The sequence below is a fragment of the Megalops cyprinoides genome, chromosome 15 (assembly GCF_013368585.1).
Source record: "Megalops cyprinoides isolate fMegCyp1 chromosome 15, fMegCyp1.pri, whole genome shotgun sequence".
NCBI lineage: Eukaryota > Metazoa > Chordata > Actinopteri > Elopiformes > Megalopidae > Megalops > Megalops cyprinoides.
In genome coordinates, this window is record NC_050597.1 from 18,169,573 (window position 1) to 18,195,264 (window position 25,692).

The following is a 25,692-nucleotide window of genomic DNA, read 5'->3' on the forward strand; positions in this document are numbered from 1 at the left end:
CATTTTCCATGTAACTGCAACCACCTGAAAGGGAGTGAACATGAAGCAAGGCCAAAGACAAAGGAGTGTGACCTGTACACCGCTACGACATCTCTCATAGCACACTGCCTCTATCACCTTCTATTTCATACTATGCAGTCACCATGTGAAAGCCATTTACACCAGCCTGGACTGAGTTACATCCCAACATGACCAGAGGTTTGATATGTTTACATTCACTCCATGGATGTCACATCTCAGTCTCTGACTGCTCTCTCAAAAGTCATTTTCCGATACAGTACTCAATGCAACCGAAGAAAGGCCTAGTGAAAACAGCCTAAAGGTGCTTCATCATAACATGATCATGCTTGACTGAAATGCATCAGCAGTCTGATTTTTTTTTACAAATACTCCAGCTGGTACACCACTTTCATAACTGCCTTTTAACATAGTACACTTGTAGTAAATTTGATTTAGCTGCTTCCAAATAATAATGTATAATGTATTTTTCCATGGAATAACAAAAAAATGGCAATCCCCTTTTTTCTTGAAATGCTACACCTTCAAGACTTTGATTTTTCCTAAACTAAAAGTTCACCAAGCAAGACTCCTGATCTATGTGTCTTTAACCAAATATTACAGAAGAATAAATGGCCAGTCAAAGTTCTTGTTTTCCCTTCACCGTCATTACTAACAGCAGTATCATAATCATTTCATATACCTCGGTTTCCATATTTCAACAGTTCTACAAGTTCTATAGTTAGTTTCCCCATAGACAACTGTAAACGGTGCATGCATACAAATTAAACCCTCCAGCTGGCAGGTAGGAGTGGAGCAAGGGGCAGCTGAGCGCTGATGCTGCTTGAATGGGTCTGGGCTCAGGTATACTGCAATCCTCAACAACTTTGAGCTAACACTGTACTGTCCTACACCTGAATGTGGCCAGTCAGAGTGGGACGTCCAGCCCTGGAGAATGAACCTGGCAAACACAGACAGGGCTGGCTGAGTGGAAATCAGTGTCCCTGTGCCAAGATGCAGTAGGCGCCAGTCACACAGACTGTCACAGAGGTAAAAGGAAGCACAAAAATGTGTGCAAGCCTGTTGAGCCATTATCCCTCAAATGCCTGAATTGATATTTTAGATGGAGTACTATACATTTTGACAATATTCAGCCAAAGTTATTTATGGTACTTGCCAAAAGATGGACTAAAACCAGTGATCTTAAGAACTGCATGGCACAAATTTCATTCAGATATTTTATCCGTTATACCAAAAGACCCAGGTCTCCATGGGATACCCACTGATCTTTTACTGCTAACAACAGAGTCATGCCACCTTTCATACAAGGCTCATTATGCGACCAGCACTACAAGATTCATGCCACAGAGGGAATTTTTCTTTCACTTCTTTTCACACCCAGTCTGAAACTGTAAACTTTAACAGTTGACTTAAAGTTGCTGAAAGGAAGGCTTGTGCAAGGGGGTGTGAATTTACAGATATAATGTGGAGATGATTTTAAATGGGTCAATTGCTTTTCCCTTGACACAAAATTGTAGATGTGAATTGACCTACATTTTTAGAACTTTTTTGGAGGATTTTAGAACTTTCTTTCAGATATTTAAACTCCAGTTGCCAGTAATTTCAGATAAATCACAGGAAATATTGTAAGAAAGGGCATTCGGGAACATTATTCACAGACTTTTGATAAAGCTCCAAAACTGGCTCAATTTTCATGACCTTGCAGCAATTGTAAATTAGATTCATACTTCTGAGCAAGCCCTTTTAATTAATCAATTTGCACAAATTCTAATACCCAGGGATATTCCTCTATGGTCTTTATCACTATATTCCAATTACTATCCGAGTGACAAAGATAAAATAAAAAGTATGCACGCAATCTGATGCTAGAATACAACTAGAATGATTCTTCCAGTTTTGAATAACAAAAACACGTCTTTGATCCCTGATAGTATCAGCGGCGGATGACACATGTACATTAGCGCTCACACCTTGAAGAAGCATAGCAGGCAAATCGATAGATTTTGTCCTGTTAAAAGCAACGTTAGTTCTGAACATTTTCATGTCAGCATAATTCTGCGGCAGGGTGCTAATATGAGGATTGGCCAATTTTATGTATGTATTTTGTATGTATGTTGTATGTATGTATTTTAATACCGTAATAAACCGGTATTGCGTGCACATAAAATGGGGTTTTATCCCGTGCAGTAGTGGCTTTAGTTGAAAGTTACTGTTTAATGAGTATTCTGACACTAGAGATGCTCTGGCTTATTATTACTCTGTAGGAAAGCAATATTTGAAGTGTTGTTTTAGTGATTTCGTTAAAACAAAAATGTGCAACTCATAAAGACCGGTAGCACCAGGGTTTCATAAGCTATATTGCAACATTATCAATTAATTTACTTTATAGCCTCTGGATGAGGACAGCCATACCAAAGAAAGTTGAATGCCACACCTCTGCCTTCCTTTAGTGTTCGCCTCTTAGGCTACTTTATCCTTCCTACTATGCCGTCATGTGAAACAAGGGCCATTAATAAATTATTTTTAATGAATTCAGAAATATCAAGGATCATGTTTCCAGACATTAAACATATGGTCTGGGCATTAAAATTGAGCATATGTTGAACTGGGCACAGTCAAAGGAACAAGCTACGCCAGGTAATTGGCTGCAACGTTGTGACTGTACAATTGCAGAGGGAGCGGCGCTGCAAGCCTCAGGAGCGATACCTACTGAAGATATCGCTTAAGTTCGCGTACAACAGAAATATTTCCTTTAGAATAAAGCATAAAACATTGACGTCCACCAGTAATGGATGTCGACTGCACTGGCATGCATACAGCTTACACTCACCATCTTCCTTTTCATCGAAGACCGGTCTTTTTGAAGAACTGTTCGCTCCCATCCTCTTCTTCCACTTGCCCCAGTGAAACATTGATGCAGGAAGTCAGATAGCATTCCTCACTTCGTAAAGAACTAACAGTGTTGTGCAGTACGCGTTTAAAAATAAGATTGCTCCTTAATCTGCATTTCTGAACACTTTTCTTTCGTATATACTACTCTGTTTTTGCCGAAAACATCAAAGACAGCCTTTAGAATGCGCCTACAGAACTGTGAGGTGTGAATAATCAAATCAATTAATCTATAGATGTAGTTATCATAAAAAATGCTCTGGAGCAAACGGGAAACTCCTTTTTATTGAACTGATTCTCAGCTCACATATATTAACAAAGCAACGATGCGTGGCTGAATCTACTGTTGTCCCCTCGGTATCTGATGCATGGGTATAACCTAGCCTCTCGGTTCGGGCTCTTGTAATGTGGCGTGTGCGAATCAGCGGAGGTTTACTGTCTATATGGAAGTTCAGTATTACCTAACTGCAGTCAGCGCCAATCTCATTAGCTGATAGGTGGCGCCAGATCGTGGAAAAAAGTGTTAACACTTTAACTACCCCGAAGTTGAATGTACAGGTGAATGAATGGACAAATAAATATAGGTTAGCCCTATACCTAAATAATTGTGACGGTAAAAAGGTCGTCTTTGAGTCTTTTTATACCTATTCTTTCAATACAAAGAGTCCTACTCTTCTCACAAAGTGAATGTTCTGTTTCTATTAACAAAATAATTAAATGTGCGTTTAAATGTAAGATATATCGAGAAAATGAATAACAAAACAAGTGAACAATTTCCTTAGACTGCAGGTAGGCTATGTGTTTTTCTATCAAGTTACTTATTTTATCTATTTGTTCTTAACAGTGAATGTTTATTTTATATTTTTGTTGTCATAATTGCGACCTCTTTTGACCACTACAAGGTCGAAATATAGCCTACTCATTTTTTGCAGTCTGACTTCTGCAACGTTACTGTTTAACTAGTAGCCTACCCTACTGGTACGTCACTATAGTCCAAAAATGAGCCGTGCGGTCGCTTTTAGTTCAAATTTAGCTATGTGACTTTATATATTGCATAATTAGCCTATTTGTCTATAATAAACAAAACCGGCGAAAGACCAACTGCTTTGATCGTGCACTGAAACAATAAACAGCTTCTGTTTCGCGATACCAATAATTATGCATAGTTTCTGGGTAGTACCACTCGCCGTAGCTCGGGTTGCGCTGACCTGTCACCATGGAAACGTTGGTCCGCTTGATGCCGTGCCATAGCTAGCTCACGTTAGCCATGTAGTTAGTTTCTACATAACTTGGCAAGTCAGTTAGAACGTGAGGCAGTTAACGTTTGTTACTTTGTTTTCAAAATGTAGCTAGTTACGCTTTAATTTCTGATAACTTCAGATGCGGATACAAAAGGCCAGATTGTAAGTACCTAGCGCATTAACGGTATTTCAAACGTTTCTAAACTCCAAATACACACGCTTACACACGCTGCATCGAACAGCGAGTTGAAAGTTAAAAGTTTAGCTAGCATTTACTAACTCGCTGCAACGACAGCGAGTTATGAAAACGGCATTATGGATAGGTAGTTAGCTAACGCTAACGTACTTGAAAAGTCAGTCATCTTGACAATATAACGTCTAAAGCAACAAACTTACCTGTATGCAGCTCTTCATTGGCAACTTGCTGGCGAGCACACTGAGCAGAACAGCATTGATGATGAGACTAGCTAGGACATTTTAGCTGAACTAACTAATTTGCTACTACTACTGAATAGCTCGGTAGCTGGCTACTTAGAAGCTAAGGTTACTGTCTAGACTGTGTGTCTATTGTATTGTAAAGCTATCCAGTTTTGTTTGACATATTTCTTTTGTCCACTTTGTCTTTGGGGCCGCATGGAAATTGCAAGCCTGCACAGGGGGAATGCATCCAGGAGATATGTAAAGTTAATGTTAGATCCACTCCACCTTCACGAACAATAACTGAAAACACCACAATGGCATCTTTGGAGGAGGACATTGGCGACCAGCGCTTAAACTTCGAACGGGGCGACACATCAGGCAAAGTCCTGCCTCCTCCATTTTTACATCCTGACAACGCGTCAGAAATGCACATCCCAGTGGAGACGACTTCTGACTCGCTGTGTTTAAGCAGAAGAAAGCTGAAGCACATTCCAGAAAGCATTTTGAAGATTTCTAAAATAAAAGTAATGTATTTTATCATGTTTTAATACTTTAAATTATGTTTATTGTACAATAATAATAATAACAATAATAATAATGTATTATTAGTAGTACCTTGTTATCATCATTACAAAATGTTAAATTATTGCTGTCTTAAATAGTCTGTTTAATCTTTGCCTTGTTCACTCCAGGACAGTTTAGTTTAGTTTAGTTATCTGGTTAAAATTGTGATATGTTGCATTCAAGACCAGACACAGCTGGTTTCTGACTTTATTTCTTAATTGTTTCAAGAATTTATATCTCGAAGGAAATGAAATTTCCATCCTTCCAGATGCCCTGTTCAGTAGCTTGTCAAATCTGGTGTGGCTGGACCTTAGGAACAATCAAATAACCATGCTCCCCCCAGAGATAGGGCAGCACAGGTATGTAAAGATGTTTGTGTGTGAAGTGCTTTGGTTTAGTTAGCCCACAATTTAGTCCTCACATGGCAAGATGCTGACATAGCTTCTCCATGAAGCCAGGTATGAACTGGCTCCATGAATATCTGTTAACATCTTTTAATCTTACTATAGGTGGTACCTGAATCATGTCAGTTAGTTACTAAATTATGACAAATTACATGCAATTGCCTTTCAGCTGCTGGAGAGGTGCTCATGGCTATTGATAAATATTTATAGGGTTTAGTCAAAATGCATTAGTATTCCCCAGAAACAAAATTAGATTTGTCACCCGGTGTTTTGTAAGTTATTTACTTTAACAATAAGATTAGAATATGCTCAGTGACATTGTAGTGAATGTTACAAAAGATTATCTGTTCTTATGTAATAAGAATGGACTAGTGACAAAATACTGTCTTAAATTAACATATTAAAATCTGCAATGCAGTGTGTCCATAGCACAAGTGGAATTTATGGTGAAAATCAGAGAAAATGTCAGTGTTGTACTTGCTATTAAATGAAAGCATTGTAATTTGGTTTACCCGAAACTCCACCATGAATCATTGTGCTGTGAGAACCTGCGCATATGAAGAAGCACTTCTCCCAACGTCCACTGAATTTTTGACAACTAGCAAATATGTTCAGCTTCTAGTGGCAAATTAGGAGTTACCTCTCCCGCTTTCATCTTACATGCTCTTCAGGCAATTTCTTTGTCATACTCCTTTGTTTAGTTTTTATAGCTGTTCTTTCCTGATATACAGTCAGCTTTAAACCCTGGAGTTTATGCATTCAAACAGCATGGATCATGTGGTGATATTGCTTGTAGAGGTAAAATTAAACAACATAATTCTATTTTTTAGGTTTCTGAAAACACTACTCCTGGAAGGGAATCCTATTGCAGAGCTCCCATTAGAATTGGGTTAGTCCTTCCATTTTCTGCCATGGTAAACTTGCATGAAAGGAAAGATTTCGTTAACTCTAATGAAAATATGAGCCTTGTATCTGTGGTGCATATAGTCAGCTGTCTGTAATAACATTCTACAATGTGGATGTCCTCAAATAACATCCTTACAGATCTTGGTAACTTTTCACTTCAAGAGACACAGCGACATCCTGTCTTCTCTCACATTAGTATTTGCAGTGCTATTTTGAGCAGAACTTGGGTGTAAAAATTCTTTGACTCATGATTTTTCAGGCAACCTGATCTCACTCAAAGCGCTGAGTCTGCGACGGTGCCCCATCATGTTCCCTCCGCAGGAGGTCCTGCACAAGGGTGTGCAATGCATCCTCCAGTTTTTGAGAAAGGCCATGGCTGAGAGACCGGTCAGTGGGAGAAACAGTCTGACAGGTATGAAAGTAGTGTGACCAGCAGATGGTTATTCATGCACACACTATGACAAAGGGTACAGACACCAAGATCTGGGTGTAGATCTGCCCCGCCCTCCAGCAGTCAGGCACGTACTCCTCCCCATCTCTTTTGCAGTTTCATTTCAGAAAGTGAAGGCTTGTCACTCAAATGGTTTCTTGTTGTGGTTCCAATTCTGTGGTGTGACTCCTGTTTCCTTGGAGCTGGTGTGTGTAGCATGCTGTTTTGCACAGCTCTCCTCTGGAATATTTGTGCATGAATAAAATGATCAATAACCCCTCTACCACACTCCAGCAGCTGTCTCGGATCAAGCCCTGTCAGCTTTTCGTCGGCCAAATCCACACGCTAGTCAGCAGAAAAAAGTGTACACATAGGAAGGAAGATTTTTAAATGTAATTGAATAGAGGGACAAATGGTGCAGTCTTTAGCAACATTATACAGCATACAGAATAGACATAATCATCTCTTCCACAGAGTATTGCAACAAAGGGGTTTGGGAATTCAGTACATGTTGTTAATATTGAAATATGTGATCTTATTTATGTTCGATTAATTTATATAGTTGCATTGCTCATCCAGACTAAGTGACAGGGCTGATTGAGATCCATGGCAGGGGGGTTGTTTGTTTCTGATGTGTTGCTCTTACTTGGCAGAGGTGCCCCCCATTGAGAAACTGCAGCTCAGTAGTCTTGCCTGCTCAGAGGAGGTGCACGACTCAGAGGAGTTGCAGAGGTTTGAGGAGCTGAAGCTGAGGATGATGCAGACGGAGAGTGTGGACTTTGGGCATGGTGTACCCACACCCTCCCTCCCACCAAAGTCAGGACCAGTAAAGAGAGAGGGAGGTCTCAGAGGCCACACCCTGCCAGTCATCCCAAGGTAAATGGAGGTTGTGGAAAGGCGAGTAGTCCGGTGACTTCATTAGATACATTCTAACCGGCTGCTCAGTTTTAACTCATGAAGAGGTGTGAATTCAGGTACATTGCAATGGCAGGGCTTTACTGCCCTGTAGCAATTACCAACGAGAAGACACTGCTGACTACAGAGATGTGAAAATAATACTTGGATCAAGCATTAATCACATAGTGGAAACAGGGGGCACAGTGGGAATGGGTCTTGTGTTTTTGAGAGATGACATCCCTTCACATATGGTCCATACATTTTGTTGAGAAGGGAAATTAAAATTAAATAAGTATGTTTTTTCCATGTTTTAATGCTTGCCCCTTTGAGCACTGACAGTCATAGTTAGGCATCTCTCATCACTTTAATGGTGGCTAGATGATTGCCTAGTTAGATATTAACATCTTAATTTGAGGGTTTTCGGAATGAACATAGCTAAAACAAAGAGGCTTAATAAAAACAAACAGAGAAGTCTGTAAATCTCCTTGAGAAATAAAAACTGAATTGAGTTGGATAACTGGCGAACAATACCAGTCTACATGCTGGTAGCAATCATTTCCATTTTTAATTCAAGTCAGCTGGATAAACCCTATCTATGCACCCTATGCAGTGCAATTTCACATTCTACCATTAAATTACTGGTGCTGAAGGCAGCACATTCTTACAGGTGTATGTTCTTTTTTTTTTTTTTTTAGAAGTATTCAGGACCAGTATGTGTTTACATTTACATTTATTCATTTGGCAGATGCTTTTATCCAAAGCAACTTACATAGGTTACAGTTGTTTTACAATGTTATCCATTTATACAGCTGTACCTTGCCCAAGGGTACAGCAGCAGTGTCCCAGCGGGGATTGAACCAGCAACCTTTCGGTTACGAGTCCTGCTCCTTAACCACTATGCTACACTGCCGCCCGATAGGTGTGTCGCACTGAAAACATAGAAGAAGCAAACCTAGCAGACGTAGTAACATAATAACATACAGAAGAGAGTACAAATGTTCCAACTTTGGCCATTAATTATGTGACCAAGTTGGGCTGGGTAGAGATGTAAATGTTTGTGAGAACTCAGACATTGTGGTTATTTCTGTGGGCCACCTCCAACAGGACATAACTCTCGGTGCCGTATAGGTGTGGGTTCCTGCTATGTCAATTTATGCTTTTGTTTTTACAGAAATAATACTCAAATTAAAGGATCAATAAAGTTCTGTCAGGAAATCTCTTTTATGAAGGATATAAAATATGTTCTCCTGATTTATTGTTTCAGAAAAGGAAGGTCAGTTAAGTGCAAATTTCCAGAGCTTCCACCATGCAATATGCGATATTGGAAGAGTCTGGAGGAAAGAAAAATAGCTGCCATGAAGGAGCTGAAGGAAAAACAAGCAATAATTGAACAACGGAGGAAGTGAGTATTATTATTTTAGTCATTGTTCTTTTTATATTGCAAAGTCCTAAAGGTATCAGCTAAATGACTGGACAAGAATAACATTTCAGTTGGTGGATGGGTCAAAGATTTTATAACAAGTTCTGTTTTTCAGGATTATGTTTGTTTTGATGGTGAATAAAGTAAAGCTCCAGAGAAGTTGAACTGCCGAGTCATTGCTATGTCCTAAAAATATGTGCAATGCTGAGTTACATTGACCTCTCCTCAGATTTTCAGAGACCTGGAATTAGTTATGGTATTTGATGCGGTGTTAGAAAGGGAGAGACATGTGCGTTATTTCTGATGGAGGGCCGTGTAAAAAAGGCACAAGATTAGAGTTTATGTATTTGTAAGATTTTTATGTTTCCAGCTTTTTTCATACTCATGTACCGCTCTCTGCTGTGCTGCTGATTGGTTTGAGTTGTTCTGAGGAGAGCACAGGTGTCATCCAATGTTCTTCCAGTGTGGTTGACTTGTTGGATATGTGTTCCTCTTCTGTCTCCCAGAGATGAAGAGGTGCTTCAGGAATGGAGGTCTGAGGCCCGGGTGAGGCAGGAGAGGAGAGTCCAGAATCACACTCTGAGAAACCGAGAGGAGGTAAGCTGTCCTGGCTCTCTTTAATGCCTGTTTTTTGTGTTTTTTATTTTCTTTTTTTCTTGGTGGGTAAATGATTAAACAGCAGAGTAACACTGGACTGAAGTATCAGTCATCCCTTAGTTAGAGACTGTAGAAAATTTTAAGATACATACAATAAATACAACAAAACCTCTTACACCAGCATCTGGAACAACACGCCAATACCCAGAACTACACTCCAGCAACCAGAACTACAAACTGGCACCCAGAAGTATACACCAGCACTTAGAACTACAAACCAATACCATAAACAACACACTACTACCCAGAACTACATGCCCACATATAGGATGACACTGCTTTACACAACACCATTCTTGAATCCAGCATCATAAGCACACCCAGGCTTACACTGCAGATATATGTGTCATTTTGTGTCATTAAGGCTTTTTGTGGCCTTTCTAAGGTCCTGAGAAGTGCTCCCTATGCAATAGACCCCCAATCCAACATGAAGGATAGCACGGACAGTACTACCAATAGTGCACTGCAACAGGAGCCCAGACAGATGTCACTGAAGTCTCTAAAAGAAATGGAGGATATGAGGTACACTCCAGCGCAGCTAACAACACACTGACTTTGTTCAGCCTTTGTCTTTTGTAGCAATGTTATCATTTTGCCATACCATTACATCGGTGTTGTTGAACTATTTTTATCATCACCGTGTGATCAACATGTTATATGCACTGAATCTTATTCTGTATCCTTCAAGAAACTTTATTTCATTTTATTTTTTTTCCAAATGTGTGGCTCTGACCTGCAGTAACACTGTAAATGTAATTCTGGTGATGCAGGTACTAATGGAGCATACACTCAAGGATCTTTAGGGACATCTAGTGGAGGGAATTTAAAGGTGCAACAGTTTCAGTATCTGTGTAGATACTCAGTTTGTGAATGTAGTTAATGAATGCTGGATAGTACAGTGAGGTACTGTATTAAAAGTAATTCTATATGGTATATTGCAGGTTAGAGAATATTTACATTTATGTAACATTTACATTTATGACTACATAGCATAGAACATTGTGGGGAATAAGTCTAATTCTGACTGTTGAACTGTGCGTCCCCAGAGCGAGTCGGGAAAAGGACCTGGAGCAGAGGATCAGAACCCATATTCAGATGGTGCAGGATAGGAACAGTAGGCCCAAGGGGTCTGCGCTGGAGAACATCAAAGCTACACAGCAGGAGGTGGATGATCCCATATGGGCTTGAGTCTCAAACAGAGAAAGGACTCACAGCTTTGATGTCTGCTCAGAAAGTAGTCTGGTTTGGTACAGTAACGATGGCTGTATGGCATCATTTTACAGCAGCTTTGCAAGTACTTTAGGGGAAGGTAGGAATTCACCTATTGAAGGTGTGCTGAGATGAACTCGGTAGCACCTGAATATGACCCATTTCCTGCTTTATGCAGCAGCTCTGCGCTCTGTGTTTGAAACTGATCAATTCTATTCAGCACTGAGTGACAAAGCCAGCCCAGTAATCAATCGATTGTTGTCCTTAGCAAGTTGGGTCACCATGACAACCGTTCTGGGAGATGAAAAGGAGGGGAGGAGAATCTTTGACAGGGCTGCGTGGTAATCAGTGCGTGACACGTCTTCCCGGGAGGAAGAGCATGTCAGAAATTTGAGTGCGTTTGTGCAGAAATCTCAGATAATGCGCCTGAAGGGAAACAAGATGAGATGCTGCATTATCACTGCGATGCATGCATGAGTTTCATCTCCAGCACAGAAATGAAAAACACTGAAATATTTACTCCAGCACGGAAGTCACTCCTCCTGTCCTGTGGAGTGGTGGTAGCTGGATTCTTTCAGTGATGGTTAAAGTATATCATAATGACAGTAATAATCTTTCATTAAACTGGCTGTTTCAAAGTTAAGGGCAAAAAGCTAGGTGAAAAAAGATCATTGAAAGATAAGAAAAGGAAATATAAATGACCTTGTCAGTAAAAGGACTATATATCTTTAATGTGCCAAAATGCATCCCATTGTAGATATTAATATATTTCATGCAAAATGTAATATTGTAAACAGTATTCTGTACAACCACAGTCCTGATAATCTAGTGGTGAATACAGTCCCATGCACCTACCTATTATTAGTATTTTATTGAAATAATGATATTCTGTAATCCCTCCAGCAGGTGAAGAAGTTACAGTCTGAACATCCGGAGAGGAAGAACGAAAATGGACAAGAGTATCGATTCACTGCCTTTACTGGAGATGATTCTCTGTGAAGTTACAAGAGCTGAGCCCTTTCCACATGCTGCCATTCTGTCAATGGACTACTGCAATGTATTGTGTTCAGTCAAGCAAAAGCTGCTCAAGGTGGAGGCTAGCACTCTTGAGCCCCTGGAATACACATGTCTGACAACACTGTTTTGTGGAAGCCCATGGCTGCTTTCCTCTGTTTCTGATGTCGATTACAGATAATACTAGTCTGGCACACCTTTGTTACCTTTTAAATTAGTTTGCTTCCAAAAGTAGATGTGTGAAAAGAAGGGACAGATTTGCTCATGAGGTTGAGTTTTTGGTGGAAGAAGAAGGTTTTTTTGCCTTTTTTCACCTAACAATTTGCTCATTTTCCATATTATTTTAGGTTGCATCAGAATATCTCTTTGTTCACAAACAATTACAGACCAAATACAGTTGATTGTTGCTTAATACCGTTACCAATTCCTTCTCTGATTGTTATTACACTATTGCGCTTCTCTCTCCTTTCTATGGATCTGTTATTCGGTTATTTTCTGTAATACACTCATACAAGCAGTCTGTTGTTAGAAGTTACATATAAGATATGTATATTACCCCTTTATACTTTAAGTACACTTGATCACCAAATCAGGTGTCCAGTGAGGGTCTGAAACAGCACAGTACATGTTCTCAAAGTTCTCTCTTCAACAATGGTGTGCAATAAAGAATAAGATGTTTTCCATTGCACCACGGGGTGGCACTCTTTTGTTCTTTATTGATTCAGCAGTCTGGTGAATCAAAGACTAAACATCAGTAGGTCAAAGAGGTTTCATAATGATTGGAATAAGTAATGTAACAAAATCGATGTACATCATACATAATCATTTTTTAATTATAAATCTAGTTAGTTAATGCTCGTGAATGTATAATATATTGAAACGCATTATTTTGAAGTGAATGCCCGTAAATGGGCTATTATCTACTACGTGTAAATATTTGTTCCTCATAATTTGGTAAACAATCACAGCTTCACTCTGATACTTTTTGAACCTGTGCCGACGGTATCTTCATCTAAATTTTTCATTTTTACTTTTGAAAATTGTCCACGTTATTAGCTTCAACAATTTCACTGCACGCTTTTAACTGTTTGTCGGGTAAATCAGAAAACACACGGACTAATAAAACCCCACTTAAAATCGCAGCAAGCAAGCAGACATGACAGAAATGATAAAACATATTCAGCCTGCAGAAATATGCAAAAATGGAAGCACAAGGCAAACCTTGATACTGAAACTGCGACTAATATATTAATAAGCTATTTGCAAAGTTTCATTGATATTCCTTTTTCGAGTGAAAATATTTGTGCACTAGCATCCCCAAAAACAATTAAAGGAATTACATGGATGGTTTGATTTATTACTAATGTCTAATAATGCACACTATTTATCTGTTAACCATAGGGAGAATTTAGAAATGTGCGCCAATAAATCTAAATCTAAATGGGCAAATTGTCGGTATGAGTGTTTTTAAAAGCAAATACCGATGTGAATTTAAATCAAGTGTTTGACTTGATTTGGAGACGCAATGTTGAAGGATTCCTCTCCTCTTTCTTTGTGATGTCACCACTAGCAGGACTGTTGTAATTGCCTCGGTGGAGGTGATGGCGTCATTCCGTGCCCTGGTGTAGCCTCCCGTGCTCCAGAGGAGAAGGGAGAAGGATCTGAGGCCGAGGCGATCGTGGCTCTCGCGGCCGGGATCGAGCAACGCCAACCCGGACACATCGACCAGGAAAATATGGAGGCTGCGGCGGAGGAGCTGCGGGCCGGCTCCCGGATTCCGGTTATCATCGATCAAATAGTTAACGACACGTTAGTGGTGACCCTCAGCTACCGAGAGCGAAGCTACACGGGGATATTACTTGATTCCAACAAAAAGTGAGTTTTTATTTTCTAAAAATTTTGATTAAATAAATGTTTTTATTTAACTACGTGGGCCTGCACGGATACAAAAGGATCGCAGCAAGAGAGCTTATGACTAGGCCATAATTAAACATAATGGAATGCTTTTCGACTTCAAAACGACAGTATCAACATAAATGCGTGATCCTAAAGCGGCATCGTTGTCTCTTAATGACCATTTTAATGCTCTTTTACAAGTTAAAGCACGTAGAATCAAATACGTAAAATGGCTAACAACAGCATAAATCTGACTAGCTAGCTAGCCATTTTAGGTAGCTAGGTAGCTAATTATCTATTGCTGCTAGGTAGCTACAATCAATTGCTTTTGGGGGGGCACATTTTTATTAAAAGATAAAAGTAATGCCATTTAGTACATGGTTTTAGGAAACAAAAACAAAAGTGAATGCACAAATCTACACACAAAATGCTAGTATAGCTCCTTAGCCAGCCAGGTATGGGTGGAACAATTTTCTCATTGTTTTAGCAGGAGACATATAAATAGTTTTGTTTTACCACGTACTTGTAACAGTAAAAACACCAGCTTTGTGTTTATATTCAGTATTAAAACAAATTAAGGGTTCTGTGTAATTTTGAGGTTTTGAACTGACTGTCCTTGGGTCCATGTGCCCATTTACAAAGCACCCTTTACCCTTATGGAAAGCAAGTAAAGCACGTTGATTATCATCCCTAATGAAAAGATAAAATAATACTGACTATATATTAACTATATGTAACAATGATTTGAAATTTATCTTTATTGTGGTCATCATTAATTGTGTAATGGGGGCATTGTTAAAAAAGTTGCCTCTGTTGGTCATAGGTGAGCAACAATCATTTATTAAAGAGATACATGCTTTAACTTTGCACAATTGTAGTCAAATGCTAAGCTAGGTTAATGCTTTCTTGTTACAAAAGGGGATGAGGCATCTGGCTTCTTGACAGTACATGTCTCATCAGGGCCCAATAGTCACATGGACTTGCCTTGTGTTCAAGTGGTAAAACAGTGTAGCTTAAATCCTGAGTATATTTATAGAGCCTCCCAGCTGCATAATCATACCAGGGTTTTCTCTCAACATACACAAACATACCAACACTGAAATGCTGCACTAAGCTTGAATTTTTAGAAATGCTGTGCCAGTCCAACATCCTTCAGCAGCCAAAATTTGTTTGTTTGGTGTGCTTATTTCTGTTTTGAACCTGTTTATTTTTCTTTTGTGTGTTGAAGGCTTACTTTTTATTGCATTTTTTACCACTTGCATAAAGGTGAAAGGCAGCAGTGACAATGTCCATGTGGTGTCATTCTTTAACAGAAGTGTCAAAATCCGGAACTTTCTCTAGTCCTGTTGCATACATCCTGTTTCAGTAGTCACAGAGCGCATTAGGCAGATTTGTGTTGCTATAGAGAGGCCTTGGCGTGTCTTACAAGCATGTTAGAAAAGAAAGAAACTGCAGCGAGCTTCAGATTAAGAGGTGTGAATGGTCAATGGCGGAAGTGTTTTCAGCAGATTTATTTTTTTCCATTGGATTTAATTAAAGTCCTATGGGCTGGTGGCACCTATGAATATAAAAACAACTGAAGATCTCATCTCTTTTTGCGCTGCAAGTGATTCATGGGCTTCTGTTTGTTCAGAAAGATGGAGGGGGTTTCAGTGCACCCTGTAGCTCTTTGTCTGCACAGACTGGCATAACAGAGCCACGTTTCGGACGTGGCCACAGCTGCCTTTTAAAGTTTCCTGCTATCAATTACATTGCGGCTTGGCATGCGTTTGGTCCATCATTAATAAAGAAAGTGTAGCTTTATTGTATAGTTCAGCAAACACATTTCAGTTCTTGCAGGGCAGGGACAATGGCCTTCTGCTTTCTGTTTCCCTCTAGTCCCAACCCCCCACCCTATTAGAATGCGTAATATTCAGGTGATGTGTTGCGCGGAAAAGCCAGGATTTCCCTTCATATCCAGAGCACAGGAAAACACACTTTTACACCCAGCATATTTTGAAGGCTTTTTTTTTTTAAAAAAAGCAAAATTTGATTACTTCCACAGCGGTCACAATTTGCTTTTTAAATTCAGCTGGCCTTAGATGAACGGTTTTGACAAAACCAAACTAAGTCTTGTCTTAAAAGACGCTGTGTACATGCTTCACCTTTGTCTTTATTTAAGGTTTACAAGGGGGCTGCAAAAATAGTTTGATAGTGTGAACATGAGTGAGGTCACCCTTGGCAACAGCCCAGTTTCACCACATTCCTGCTATCCCCAGGCCCGGAGTAGCTGGTGAACTCCAGTGTGAGGTGCTTTCCGGCCTGCAGAAGGCCAGCTGTAGTTTGTAGTCCGCACGAAGATCAGAATTCCAAACAAAGACAAAGAGATGGTGGAAGCTCCCGGTGTTTCCTGTAGCTCTGTGCACAGGTGCAAAGCCACCCAACCTGCTTAACGAGTGCTATCGCGGCAAGATTAAGTTTGCCTTCATAAGGAACCATTAATTAGTTCTGCCTTCTAGAAATTAATTGCCATGGAATATTCTGGAAGGTTTTTGTAAACTGCTGCATAAAGATCAAAGCTTTTGTGTTTTGTCTTAAATGAGTTGCAGGCAGATAATGTCTTTTTTTTTTTTTGTTAGGACAAGAAGTGGCAGGAAGGGGAAATGACACATTCTAATTTGGCAGTTGAAGGCACTTTTTAAAGCTCAATGCTGTAAGGTCTCTTTTGTACATATTTTCGGGTATAGCTACCAATCATGTTTCTGTTTCCCTGATATTGATGTCTGTTTTAAGGTAGATATTGAAACGCAGTAGTTGTGAATGAGTCTTCCACATGTTAGTAGCCTAATTTCTTTTCTTGATACTTTGTTCTCCGTGCAGGACTGGACTGTTTTGTCTGCCAGATGTCGTAACAAAACAAGAGGAATCTCCCACACTGACGCCCAGCTGTGACGTTCCAGACCCGGAGCCATGTTCCAAGCCTCCCAGTCAGCCAGAGCAGAGACCAAGGGATGAAAATACTCTTCCTGAGAAAGGGCCTCCTTTCAGCCCTGGCCCTGTACCCACCCCGGTGCCTGCAGGGCAAGCTCCTTACCCTCCTTATTTTGAAGGAGCCCCCTTCCCCCAGCCCCTGTGGGTGCGGCACAGCTATGGCCAATGGGTCCCCCAGCCCCCGCCCAGGACAATCAAGCGGAAGAAGAGGCGGAGCCGCGAGCCCGGCAGGATGACCATGAGCACCATCAGGCTCCGCCCACGGCAGGTCCTGTGCGAGAAGTGCAAGAACACCCTGAACAGCGACGAGGACAGCAAGGAGGGGCTGAGCACCAAGGCGGCCAAAAAGGAGGACGGCGACGTCAAGGAGCCCAAGAGGCGAGATGAGACGGCCAACTACGACATCAAGAGGTGCAAAAAGGACAAGAGGGACGAGGAGAAGTTTTCAGGGGAGATGGTCCCCCACAGTCCGGTTATCAAAATCTCCTACAGCACTCCTCAGGGCAAGGGCGAGGTCATGAAGATCCCCTCCAGGGTGCATGGCTCCGTCAAACCCTTCTGCCCCAAGCAGCTGGCGCAGAACGGGCTGGCGGAGCAGGACAGGGGCACGGAGGCACAGGATGAGCGGGACCCGCTCGATGGCTTGGGGGCTTGCTCCACATCCATCCCCAAACTCAAACTGTCAAGGCCACAGCAGTCCAGCTATGAAGTCCCCTCCCCAAAGATCCGTCTTAAGCCTCGAGGAAGTGGAGAGGACAGTATCTCGGTGTACGAAGCGGAGCTGGTGGGCGGGGCGCGAAGGCGGAGCCCCCGGGTGCAGGGGACGGCGCTGGTGCATTCGGAGGACTCCGCCGAGAAGAGCTCGCTGGAGCAGTCGTCCGGGAGCTCGGGAGAGGAGGCGGAGCGCCACGGCGACCTCACCCTGCTCATCAACTTCCGCAAGCGGAAAGCCGACTCGTCCAGCCTGTCCGTGTGCAGCAGCGACAGCCTGGACGAGTCCAAGTCCTTCAGCTCCGACGGAACGTCCCCGGAGCTGTGCGACCTCGCCCCCGGCGACGACATCTCCGTCTCCTCCTCCTCCCGGGACGAGAACAAGACGGTGCCCCCGCTGACCGTGCGCCTCCACACCCGCAGCATGACCAAGTGCGTGACGGAGGAGGGGCACGCGGTCGCCGTGGGGGACGTGGTGTGGGGGAAGATCCACGGCTTCCCCTGGTGGCCGGCGCGCGTGCTGAGCATCAGCGGCCGGAAGGAGGAGCGCCAGCGGGAGATGTCCTGGCCCGAGGCCACCGTGTCCTGGTTCGGCTCGCCCACCACCTCCCAGCTCTCCGTCTCCAAACTGTCTCCCTTCCGGGACTTTTTCCGCTCCCGGTTTAACCGGAAGAAGAAAGGGATGTACCGCAGAGCGATCGTCGAAGCCGCCAAGGCAGTCGGACACTTGAGCCCTGAAATCACCGCACTCCTCTCTCATTGCGAGACATAGGTGAGTCTTTACCATGACCTTTCCTCACACTCATTGTGAGACATACATGAGACTTTACCAATATCTCTCTGCTCTTTGACTTTGAAATGTGCGCGAGTTTTTGCCAACATTCCTCTCCTCTTTGCCACCATCTCTCACTGTTGTATGTAGACGAACCACTGTCTCTCTCTTCATTGACACTGAGACATAGGTTTCTTTACCAGCATCTCTTTTCTCTTACTGCTTGACATGGGTGAGTCTTTAACATAACCCCTCCTTGCACCCGCTGCAAGGTGTAGGTGAATCTCTACCTCCATCTGTCTTCACACAAGGCCCTAGCATACATAGGTTAGTCAGTGTGAGAAAGCTGTTGAATTTACAGTAAAGCGTTTCTCAGTTTCATGGAATAGAAACTGGAAAGCGCAGAGCGGGGACAGACAAAAGTCCCAGGTTCTTTGTCAGTTGTACGTGGTGAGGAAATATTTTTTCTTTTTTATGGATTCATTTCCCTTAGTGTTCTCCTTTTCACCTGGGTGTTATTCTGCTTCACAGGCTCATTTAAACCTGGAAGGAGGCCAAAATTCATAGTGTGATTGTGGTGCTGAAGGTGTAGTGTTTTCATTTGCGTTCCCTGGAGAGACTACATCTCCCAGGGTGAATGTTTGCATGGGAGCACTATGGAGATACTTCATTCTCTATGGATTTATGCTAAGGGCGAGCCTGCATCTTCTCCAGGGAAGGTCAGTGCAGTGTGGGTGTGTTCTGTAGAGAAAATGGCCTTCAACACCTCTCCATAGTGGTATGTGAATGACTGTGAAAATGGTTCCCTCCATCCCACCGGTTCAGAATGTGACACTGGTCTGAGATCAGTGTCGGGAGCCTTCCTGAGATATTTAGCCATAACGCTGTCCTGCAGTCAGTGCGTACTCAAGAGTCCCAAGTCAAGACAATACTGGATTGGCTTGCAAAAATTGGCAGTGGTACTGAATGCTGTGTGTTGCTTGCTTGCGGTGACAGTGTTTGCATGGTAAACATCTTGAAATTGAACATTTTTTTTGTCACTTTTGTCATGATAGGCACTTTGTGTTTGCTTCTGGGAATGGCATGAAAACTGGTGCTGTTGTGGTGCATTTAGGACTTGATCAGATTTTCACTAAGATAAGCCCTGTGTGCTGGAAATTACCTTTTTCTGCAGCACATTCCAACTTCTGCACTCTCAATACAAATATACTGTATGTTTCAAACAGGTGTTTGAATTACAGTGTTAGGATCCAATCTTCCCCACACTAATTTTACTCCATTTTACTGAAGGAATCCAGTTTGTATTGTGTGAGATAAGGACAAAGGGGATCGTAGATGTACCACCGCTATACTTCGCTCATACGCATACAGTACTGGCAAATGTCTGAGAAGTTGGCGTATGAGTCACGGTTTGCAACAGCTGTCTGTTGCGTCATGTGACCATGGAAGACGTTTTTTGTTTTTTTTTCTCATCTTGGCAGTGTCTTTGCAGCATGTTTGGTCTCACATGGTGCAGGGGGGGAATCTGTCCGGACTGGTTTAATGAGAAACCGCGCTCAGTCCGTCAGACTGCGCGCTCGGCTCCTTCAGCTCAGCAGAACAGAGGTCTGATGGGAAGAGATGAGAGCGCCTCCGTAGTCCTCATTAATCCTTTGTTTTTTGCAGAGGCAGAAGTGGAGAGCCATCTTCTAGAGCAGTCCCTGAACACTCAGACCTCCCTGGGAGAGAGCGCCTGCGGTTGCCATGGGGAGGCCAAGGAAGAGGATTTAGCGCCCTGCAGCCCCCCTCTCCTTCATGACGTGCGGGGAGTCTGGCCCCCCAGGTGCAGCGGTGACCAGGTTAGGGAGCTCAGCCTGCAGGAGGCCCCTTCCAGGACGACTTTGAACAATTCCTGTACTTTTTTTTTTTTTTTTTTGGAAGAACTTCCTATATTTTAATAGAGTGAATAGCGACACTACAAGGCCGAATGTATTTATTACCTACAACACTTTAGTGGACCTTTTACAATCTAAGACCTTCTCACTGCTGCTGTTCGTTTTACTGATCAATCCTCTGTCCCATGAAATCATGTGACTGTTTGGCCTCCACCAATGAGTGAACTGAGCCGTCGTATGGAGCAAGTCAGGTTCGATCCTCGTGCCATCCTCCTTTGAAGCGCATAAATACATATATATATCTATATATTACTGAAGAAAAGTCTTATTGTACGGTTTTCACTCTTCGGATATGAAAATGATGTGAAGCGGATATTGTTTTTTGAGATCATACTGTAGGTCTTATAATGCAGTATTTCTCTCTGACCTGCTGCCTTGGCAGACAGTTGTATTCCTCTATTGGTTTCCTGTCCCCCTGCGCAAATTTTAGGAGTATTCATTTCTTCTTACATTGTCTGACTTTGTCCGAAACTGTTAGAAATATGTTCTTGGTTGGTGAGAGGTCGATCGCACCTGATCCTGCTCACTTTACTTATTTAATGTTTCATGAAAAGAAAGCACTTTATCTCTACCGTAGTGGCCTGCTGTAAACCAATTATGAGTTTCCGTGTCGTGACACTAACTGGAGTTACAGTACTGACAAGCAGACGACGACTTTAGATGAAATGCGGTTGAATTTCAGTTTTAAGTTTGATGAGCAAAACGTCATCTGGAAGCCAGGGAAAAAGATAAAAAAGGAAAAAAAAATGAGGGTGGTTGTCTACACTGTATCCGTGCATTTACCCAGACTGTATTGTAAGTTTTTTTTCCACCATGTTCCACTGGAGAAATTGGAGTGTCCTATCCTATGCATCCCCTGTTGATTAAAGCTTTAAACAAATTGTCGACAGAATACTGTGAACTCCGTTGTGGGTGTTTTCTGAGTTAAGACCAAGGAGGGGCAGGTCAGTGGGGGTGGGTTGGTGGGGGGGTGGGGGGGTTTGGGTTGGTTGGTGGCGGTTAAACCTCGAGCCTGGGCAGTGTTGACCTTTCATGACCCTAGAGTGGCGTTTCACAACCCTGTTCCCGGGGACCAACTGTGGATTTTGCCTTTGCCCTGAATGCTGTAGTTTAATGAGGTTTGATTTGCCCATCGCCTGAATTACTGACTTGTACTTGCTACTTGCTTATTTCTTGACCGGTAATCAAAAAGTCCTTTTTGAGAGAAAATATCGGGAGGGGTGTTTTTGTGCTAATTGAATTTTGTCCACATGAAGGTGTTTTCAGGAAGTTACTTAATTTCTCCCCTATAAACAGCTGTCTCAAGTATAATTAGCTGCTCATCTAATTTGTTTCAGGCTCTAAAGGTTGAATTGAACAACAGATTAATTTTAATATGAATTCTAATTCTAACAATATTTCCCGTAGTTTTAACTGGCACAAATTCACAATATTAAAGCGAGAGATCTTTACTTGTCTTTCTATGAGCACAAACACAGTTCCCCCAAATTTGGTTCCTCACTAGGGACTGACGAGGGAATTCTCAAGAGAAAATCCAAATCCAAATTGGTGTACAATTAACAGCTCAGTCAGAGCTTGTTAATTAGGACTTCCTGTGCACACAGTATGTCCCCAGGGTTAGTGTTGAGAGACACTGCTCAAGAGAGGGTGGTGCTGTTAGGGAGGCTGGAACAGGAAGTGCGGGGGGGGGGGGGGGTAAATTTAAGAGGAGGATTTAAAGAGCACTGTACTCTGCACAGCTCTCTACAGTCCTGCTTTTATTTCTGTAGACTTGCTTTCCCTCTTTTTTTTTTTTTTTTTTTTTTTTGCTTCTGTCCAGCAGTGGAAAAACACGACTGGGTCACTCATGCTGGGTCACTCACTGTGTCCCCCTGCTGGTTCGTGAGGACTTTGCAGACGTCAGGCCAATCGCTTGTGGCAGCCTACTGTGGCCTGCACGGGTGAAGTCAGTGGACTGTTGTTTTTTATTTACTGTACATACAATAAAAATACAAGCAATACCCCCATTCTAGTCTGTAATGATTGCCTTTTTAAAGAAGTGCTGTCTGAACTGTGTCTGCCTGTGGTTTCTGTGCCTTTATGATGGTGCTTGTTGTTGTCTCTTCTCAAAGACTCACTTTCTTCTTCAAGCGTGAAGATTTCTTGTGACATACAGCCTGGCTTATGGAACGGAGTTACCTGCCAAGCCCTTTAACTGCCACCATCCCCAACAACTCAAAATGGTTTTCTGAATCCCATAGGAAATATATTCCCTAAGATGTGCAGCTTATATGATTGTTGGCTGTGAAAATATATTGCCTCCATAATTGTGATGACCCTTTCAAATGGTGGGGGCCACTTGAATCACATGATGATGCTAATCTTTCAACTCGACCGAGTTTATATGCACATTGCGTAATGACTGCAAAAGCTGTTGGTAGCAGTATCATGACCTGAGTTTAAGGCGGATTAGGTTTAACACACTAAGAAGGTGGACTCAGACTCTCTTCTCTGAAAGCTTTATGGGCAGTGGGAGACCCTTCCTCCTAAAGGACGCACTGGCTCTCAGAGCACTCCTGTTCTCTGCAGGGTCCCTGCTTTTGGCAGGTGGAGTTTTTGGACCTTGATTCTGTGGTGAAAGGTGCTGGCGGTTGAGAACACAGATATCTTTATTTGTGGGGCGTTCAGGGGTAGAGCAGAGATAGGCCTGCGGCCAGGGGAGTGTAAAGTGCTCCGCGTTGAAACGCACCTCCTCACGGCTGACACACACACACACCCAGGTGCCTCTGCCTCTCGTCCTTTATCAGCGTGTTGATCAGGCTGGCTTCGCCATGGAGACGGTAGCAAATCTGCTGCTTCACCCAAGCCTTCCCACGGAAGACCCTCTGCTCATCTTAGTTTCTCTGTTTACCTCTCTCTCTAATTACATGTGCACGGTGAAAACTAGCTGTGTCTATGGTCCGATGCTGTTGGTGCTCGATTATCTGGTGCTTTCAGTATCTGAATAGAGATTTTTATTTTAAATGTTGAAGACAGTTGGCTCTTTAAGGTGGGGTCTTAACACAGAGCAAGCAGGAGGCAGGCCATTGTGGGTCTGTTTTACGTGCGCGCTGGCACTGAAAATGCAGGTCACTCCATCAGACTGCACGTGAGGTGTCTGTGACGGGCAGTGCCCTGTTTCTATTCTGTGAGATGGCACGGATGTGTTCTGTGTTTACTGGAGCTTTACTTGGCTTTTTACTGTTCTGTTGTGTATATGTGTGTGCTGTGTTAACAGTGTTAGACTGTGTTTCTGCCTGTATTTTGTGTTTGTAATGTTTGACAGTTTTTTGTGTGTGGGTGCGTGCGTGCGTGTGTGTGTGCACGCACTGTGTTGGTAGAGAACAATCTAAACCCCCCTACTGCCCCTGGCCTTCCCTGGACGCCAGGTCTGGCAGTGTGCTATGAGGCAGGAAAAGCAGCGGTGATCCTGCTGAAGGCATGCCCCCCATGCCGCCACAGCAGGGCGGAGAGGGGAAGGAATGCAGGTATCCCTCTCCTGTGGGGTGGGGCAGAGCAGGCAGGGGCCACGCCAGGCTACTTTTAACACTCCTGCTTTTAACATTCTTATTGTCTGAGCTAGTCACAGTCATTCCCAGCACACTCTGTCACAGTTTCACCGTGCGAGTGCAGCCGTGCAGGTTGAAGCGCTCAGGCATGGGCGGGGCCTGGCGGGGAACTCGGGCGCAGTGACTGGGCTGGATGCTGTGCAGCTGTTTTCATGGTGTTAGCCAATGTGAGAAATCAACGCCTGACCTCCTTGGTGGCGGGATCTCTACCCGCTTGGAGAGGCACAAGCTGGCGAGGTGACGTTGGCGAGCGGAGCGGAGGCAGCTGGGCACTTCTGACGAGCTCAGAGCGGGAAAGATACTGCTGTTTGTACCCTGGCCCAGATTGCAGCCAAGGAGACGCTCAAGCCTGGCGCTGTGCATCGTGGGATATGCTACACCCTGTCTCTTTAAAAACAGGCCTCGACCATCTGTTCACAAGGACCACAGAGGCATAACGAGGTCTAATTAAATCTGGGGCTAATTAGGCTCTCTTGGGCCTGACTAGGTCCCCTGATTTTTCTGTCCTTGAGCAGAAATCACTGAATCACTTTCCTCTGAGCCACTCTCTCCCCTCTGTTGATATAAAACACACATGCTCACGCAAGCAAACACACTTGCACCCACACACCATGGGTATATGCTCCCATGACTGCGTACACATGCGTCTCACTCACGCTCCCACACACACGTGAACCTGTTCTGTGTGAGGCTGTTGTGGACTGGAGGTATCACAGTTAAATTAAGGGTTTGGAAGTGCCACGAGAGAGTATTGACAATGATACGCTTTCCTGCAAGTGGTCGCCGTGATTGACTTTAATGAGCACAAGGCAACAGGAAGGAGGGATCACTCAGCCCAGTTTTAAATGCATGTTAGAAACAGTCTGCTCACGTGCGGCTCAAGCCCAGTCTCTGGGTTAAAGTGTACAGAGGATGCTAATGCGCATTTGCACACTTCAGTGTTGTGCTCAACTTGCTGTGGCTCGGGGGTTTTGTGAAGGGCATTGGAATGCAGTCATCCACAAAGGCTGGACATGGACCAAGTGTCTCATTGTCTTTGCTCTGTATCTCAGTTTGGCATGACCTCTGGTCACTGACCATCTCAACCAGAGACGACCATCCACACCATAAGGGTGTCAAACACTTCGAAAACACCCCTGTTTTCCAACATTGATGTCACGGTCAGCTGAAGAGAAGACTTGGACAGACACGGTTAACTTTAAGCTATGGATTCGTTTTGCATCTTCAGTACAGCCGCCTTTATCAGACAGCTCTCACCTCTGTCTTGGCTTGTGTGTCATCTCTATGGAGACCTGAATGGTGAATATTGTGTGCGAGTGTGTGTTTGTATATGTGTGTGCATGTGTCAGGTGTCTCACTCTGCAAGCACAGCTATACAGTTAAAGCTAGTTAAACATTTACGCATCCAGGCAGGCTGCAGACCGAGATCTCCCTATTACAGATGTCTTGTGTGATTAAAGTTCAGAGGTAAAACGCCTCAGTGACTGTGGACCCAGGTTGCAGATCCAGTGCAGTTCAGTTTAGCGTCCTGAAATTAAACCAGAGTCATGTGATCCCTGCCCTTCATTGATCAGGACATCTGCCAGCCCCCCCCAACCCTCACAGGCCTTTGTGGGGGACCTGTTTGGGGAGAAACACAAGGCAGTGGGATTTGTATGGGGGTTGTGGGTGCATCAACCCCCCCCAGACACACTCACATTCCCACAGCTGTTTGATTTGACAGCCTCAGAGACATCGCTGCTGATGTTCTCTT

At 43.1% G+C, this 25,692-nt stretch overlaps 3 protein-coding genes across 4 annotated transcripts in view; 2 read left to right on the plus strand and 1 right to left on the minus strand.

Annotated features, from left to right (window-relative positions):
* Nucleotides 1-3,328, minus strand: part of LOC118790034 (serine/threonine-protein kinase 32C-like) — a 55,263-nt gene extending 51,935 nt beyond the window's left edge. The window contains exon 1 of the mRNA XM_036546827.1: nucleotides 2,849-3,328. Within this exon, the coding sequence (XP_036402720.1) occupies nucleotides 2,849-2,930 (82 nt within the window). The 5' untranslated portion in view covers nucleotides 2,931-3,328. The remainder of the gene's footprint in view (nucleotides 1-2,848) is intronic.
* An 834-nt stretch (nucleotides 3,329-4,162) lies between these two features.
* LOC118790525 (leucine-rich repeat-containing protein 27-like) lies at nucleotides 4,163-12,380 on the plus strand. Of its 2 annotated transcripts, XM_036547465.1 has the most exons (11): nucleotides 4,163-4,310; nucleotides 4,796-5,092; nucleotides 5,361-5,491; nucleotides 6,367-6,425; nucleotides 6,702-6,854; nucleotides 7,526-7,748; nucleotides 9,034-9,171; nucleotides 9,696-9,786; nucleotides 10,232-10,368; nucleotides 10,893-11,010; nucleotides 11,959-12,380. In XM_036547465.1, the coding sequence occupies exons 2-11, from the start codon at nucleotides 4,883-4,885 to the stop codon at nucleotides 12,052-12,054; spliced, it is 1,356 nt and encodes a 451-aa protein (XP_036403358.1). In that variant the 5' UTR covers nucleotides 4,163-4,310; nucleotides 4,796-4,882; the 3' UTR covers nucleotides 12,055-12,380. The 2 variants fall into 2 exon arrangements, with proteins under 2 accessions (XP_036403358.1, XP_036403359.1); XM_036547466.1 differs by lacking the exon at nucleotides 4,163-4,310 and having other exon boundaries at nucleotides 5,040-5,092; nucleotides 5,401-5,491.
* A 1,294-nt stretch (nucleotides 12,381-13,674) lies between these two features.
* pwwp2b (PWWP domain containing 2B) lies at nucleotides 13,675-21,286 on the plus strand. The gene is made up of 3 exons (XM_036546814.1): nucleotides 13,675-13,944; nucleotides 16,825-18,418; nucleotides 20,084-21,286. Exons 1-2 carry the CDS (start codon nucleotides 13,805-13,807, stop codon nucleotides 18,416-18,418), a joined length of 1,734 nt encoding a protein of 577 aa, XP_036402707.1. The 5' UTR covers nucleotides 13,675-13,804; the 3' UTR covers nucleotides 20,084-21,286.
* The last annotated feature ends 4,406 nt before the right edge of the window (nucleotides 21,287-25,692 follow it).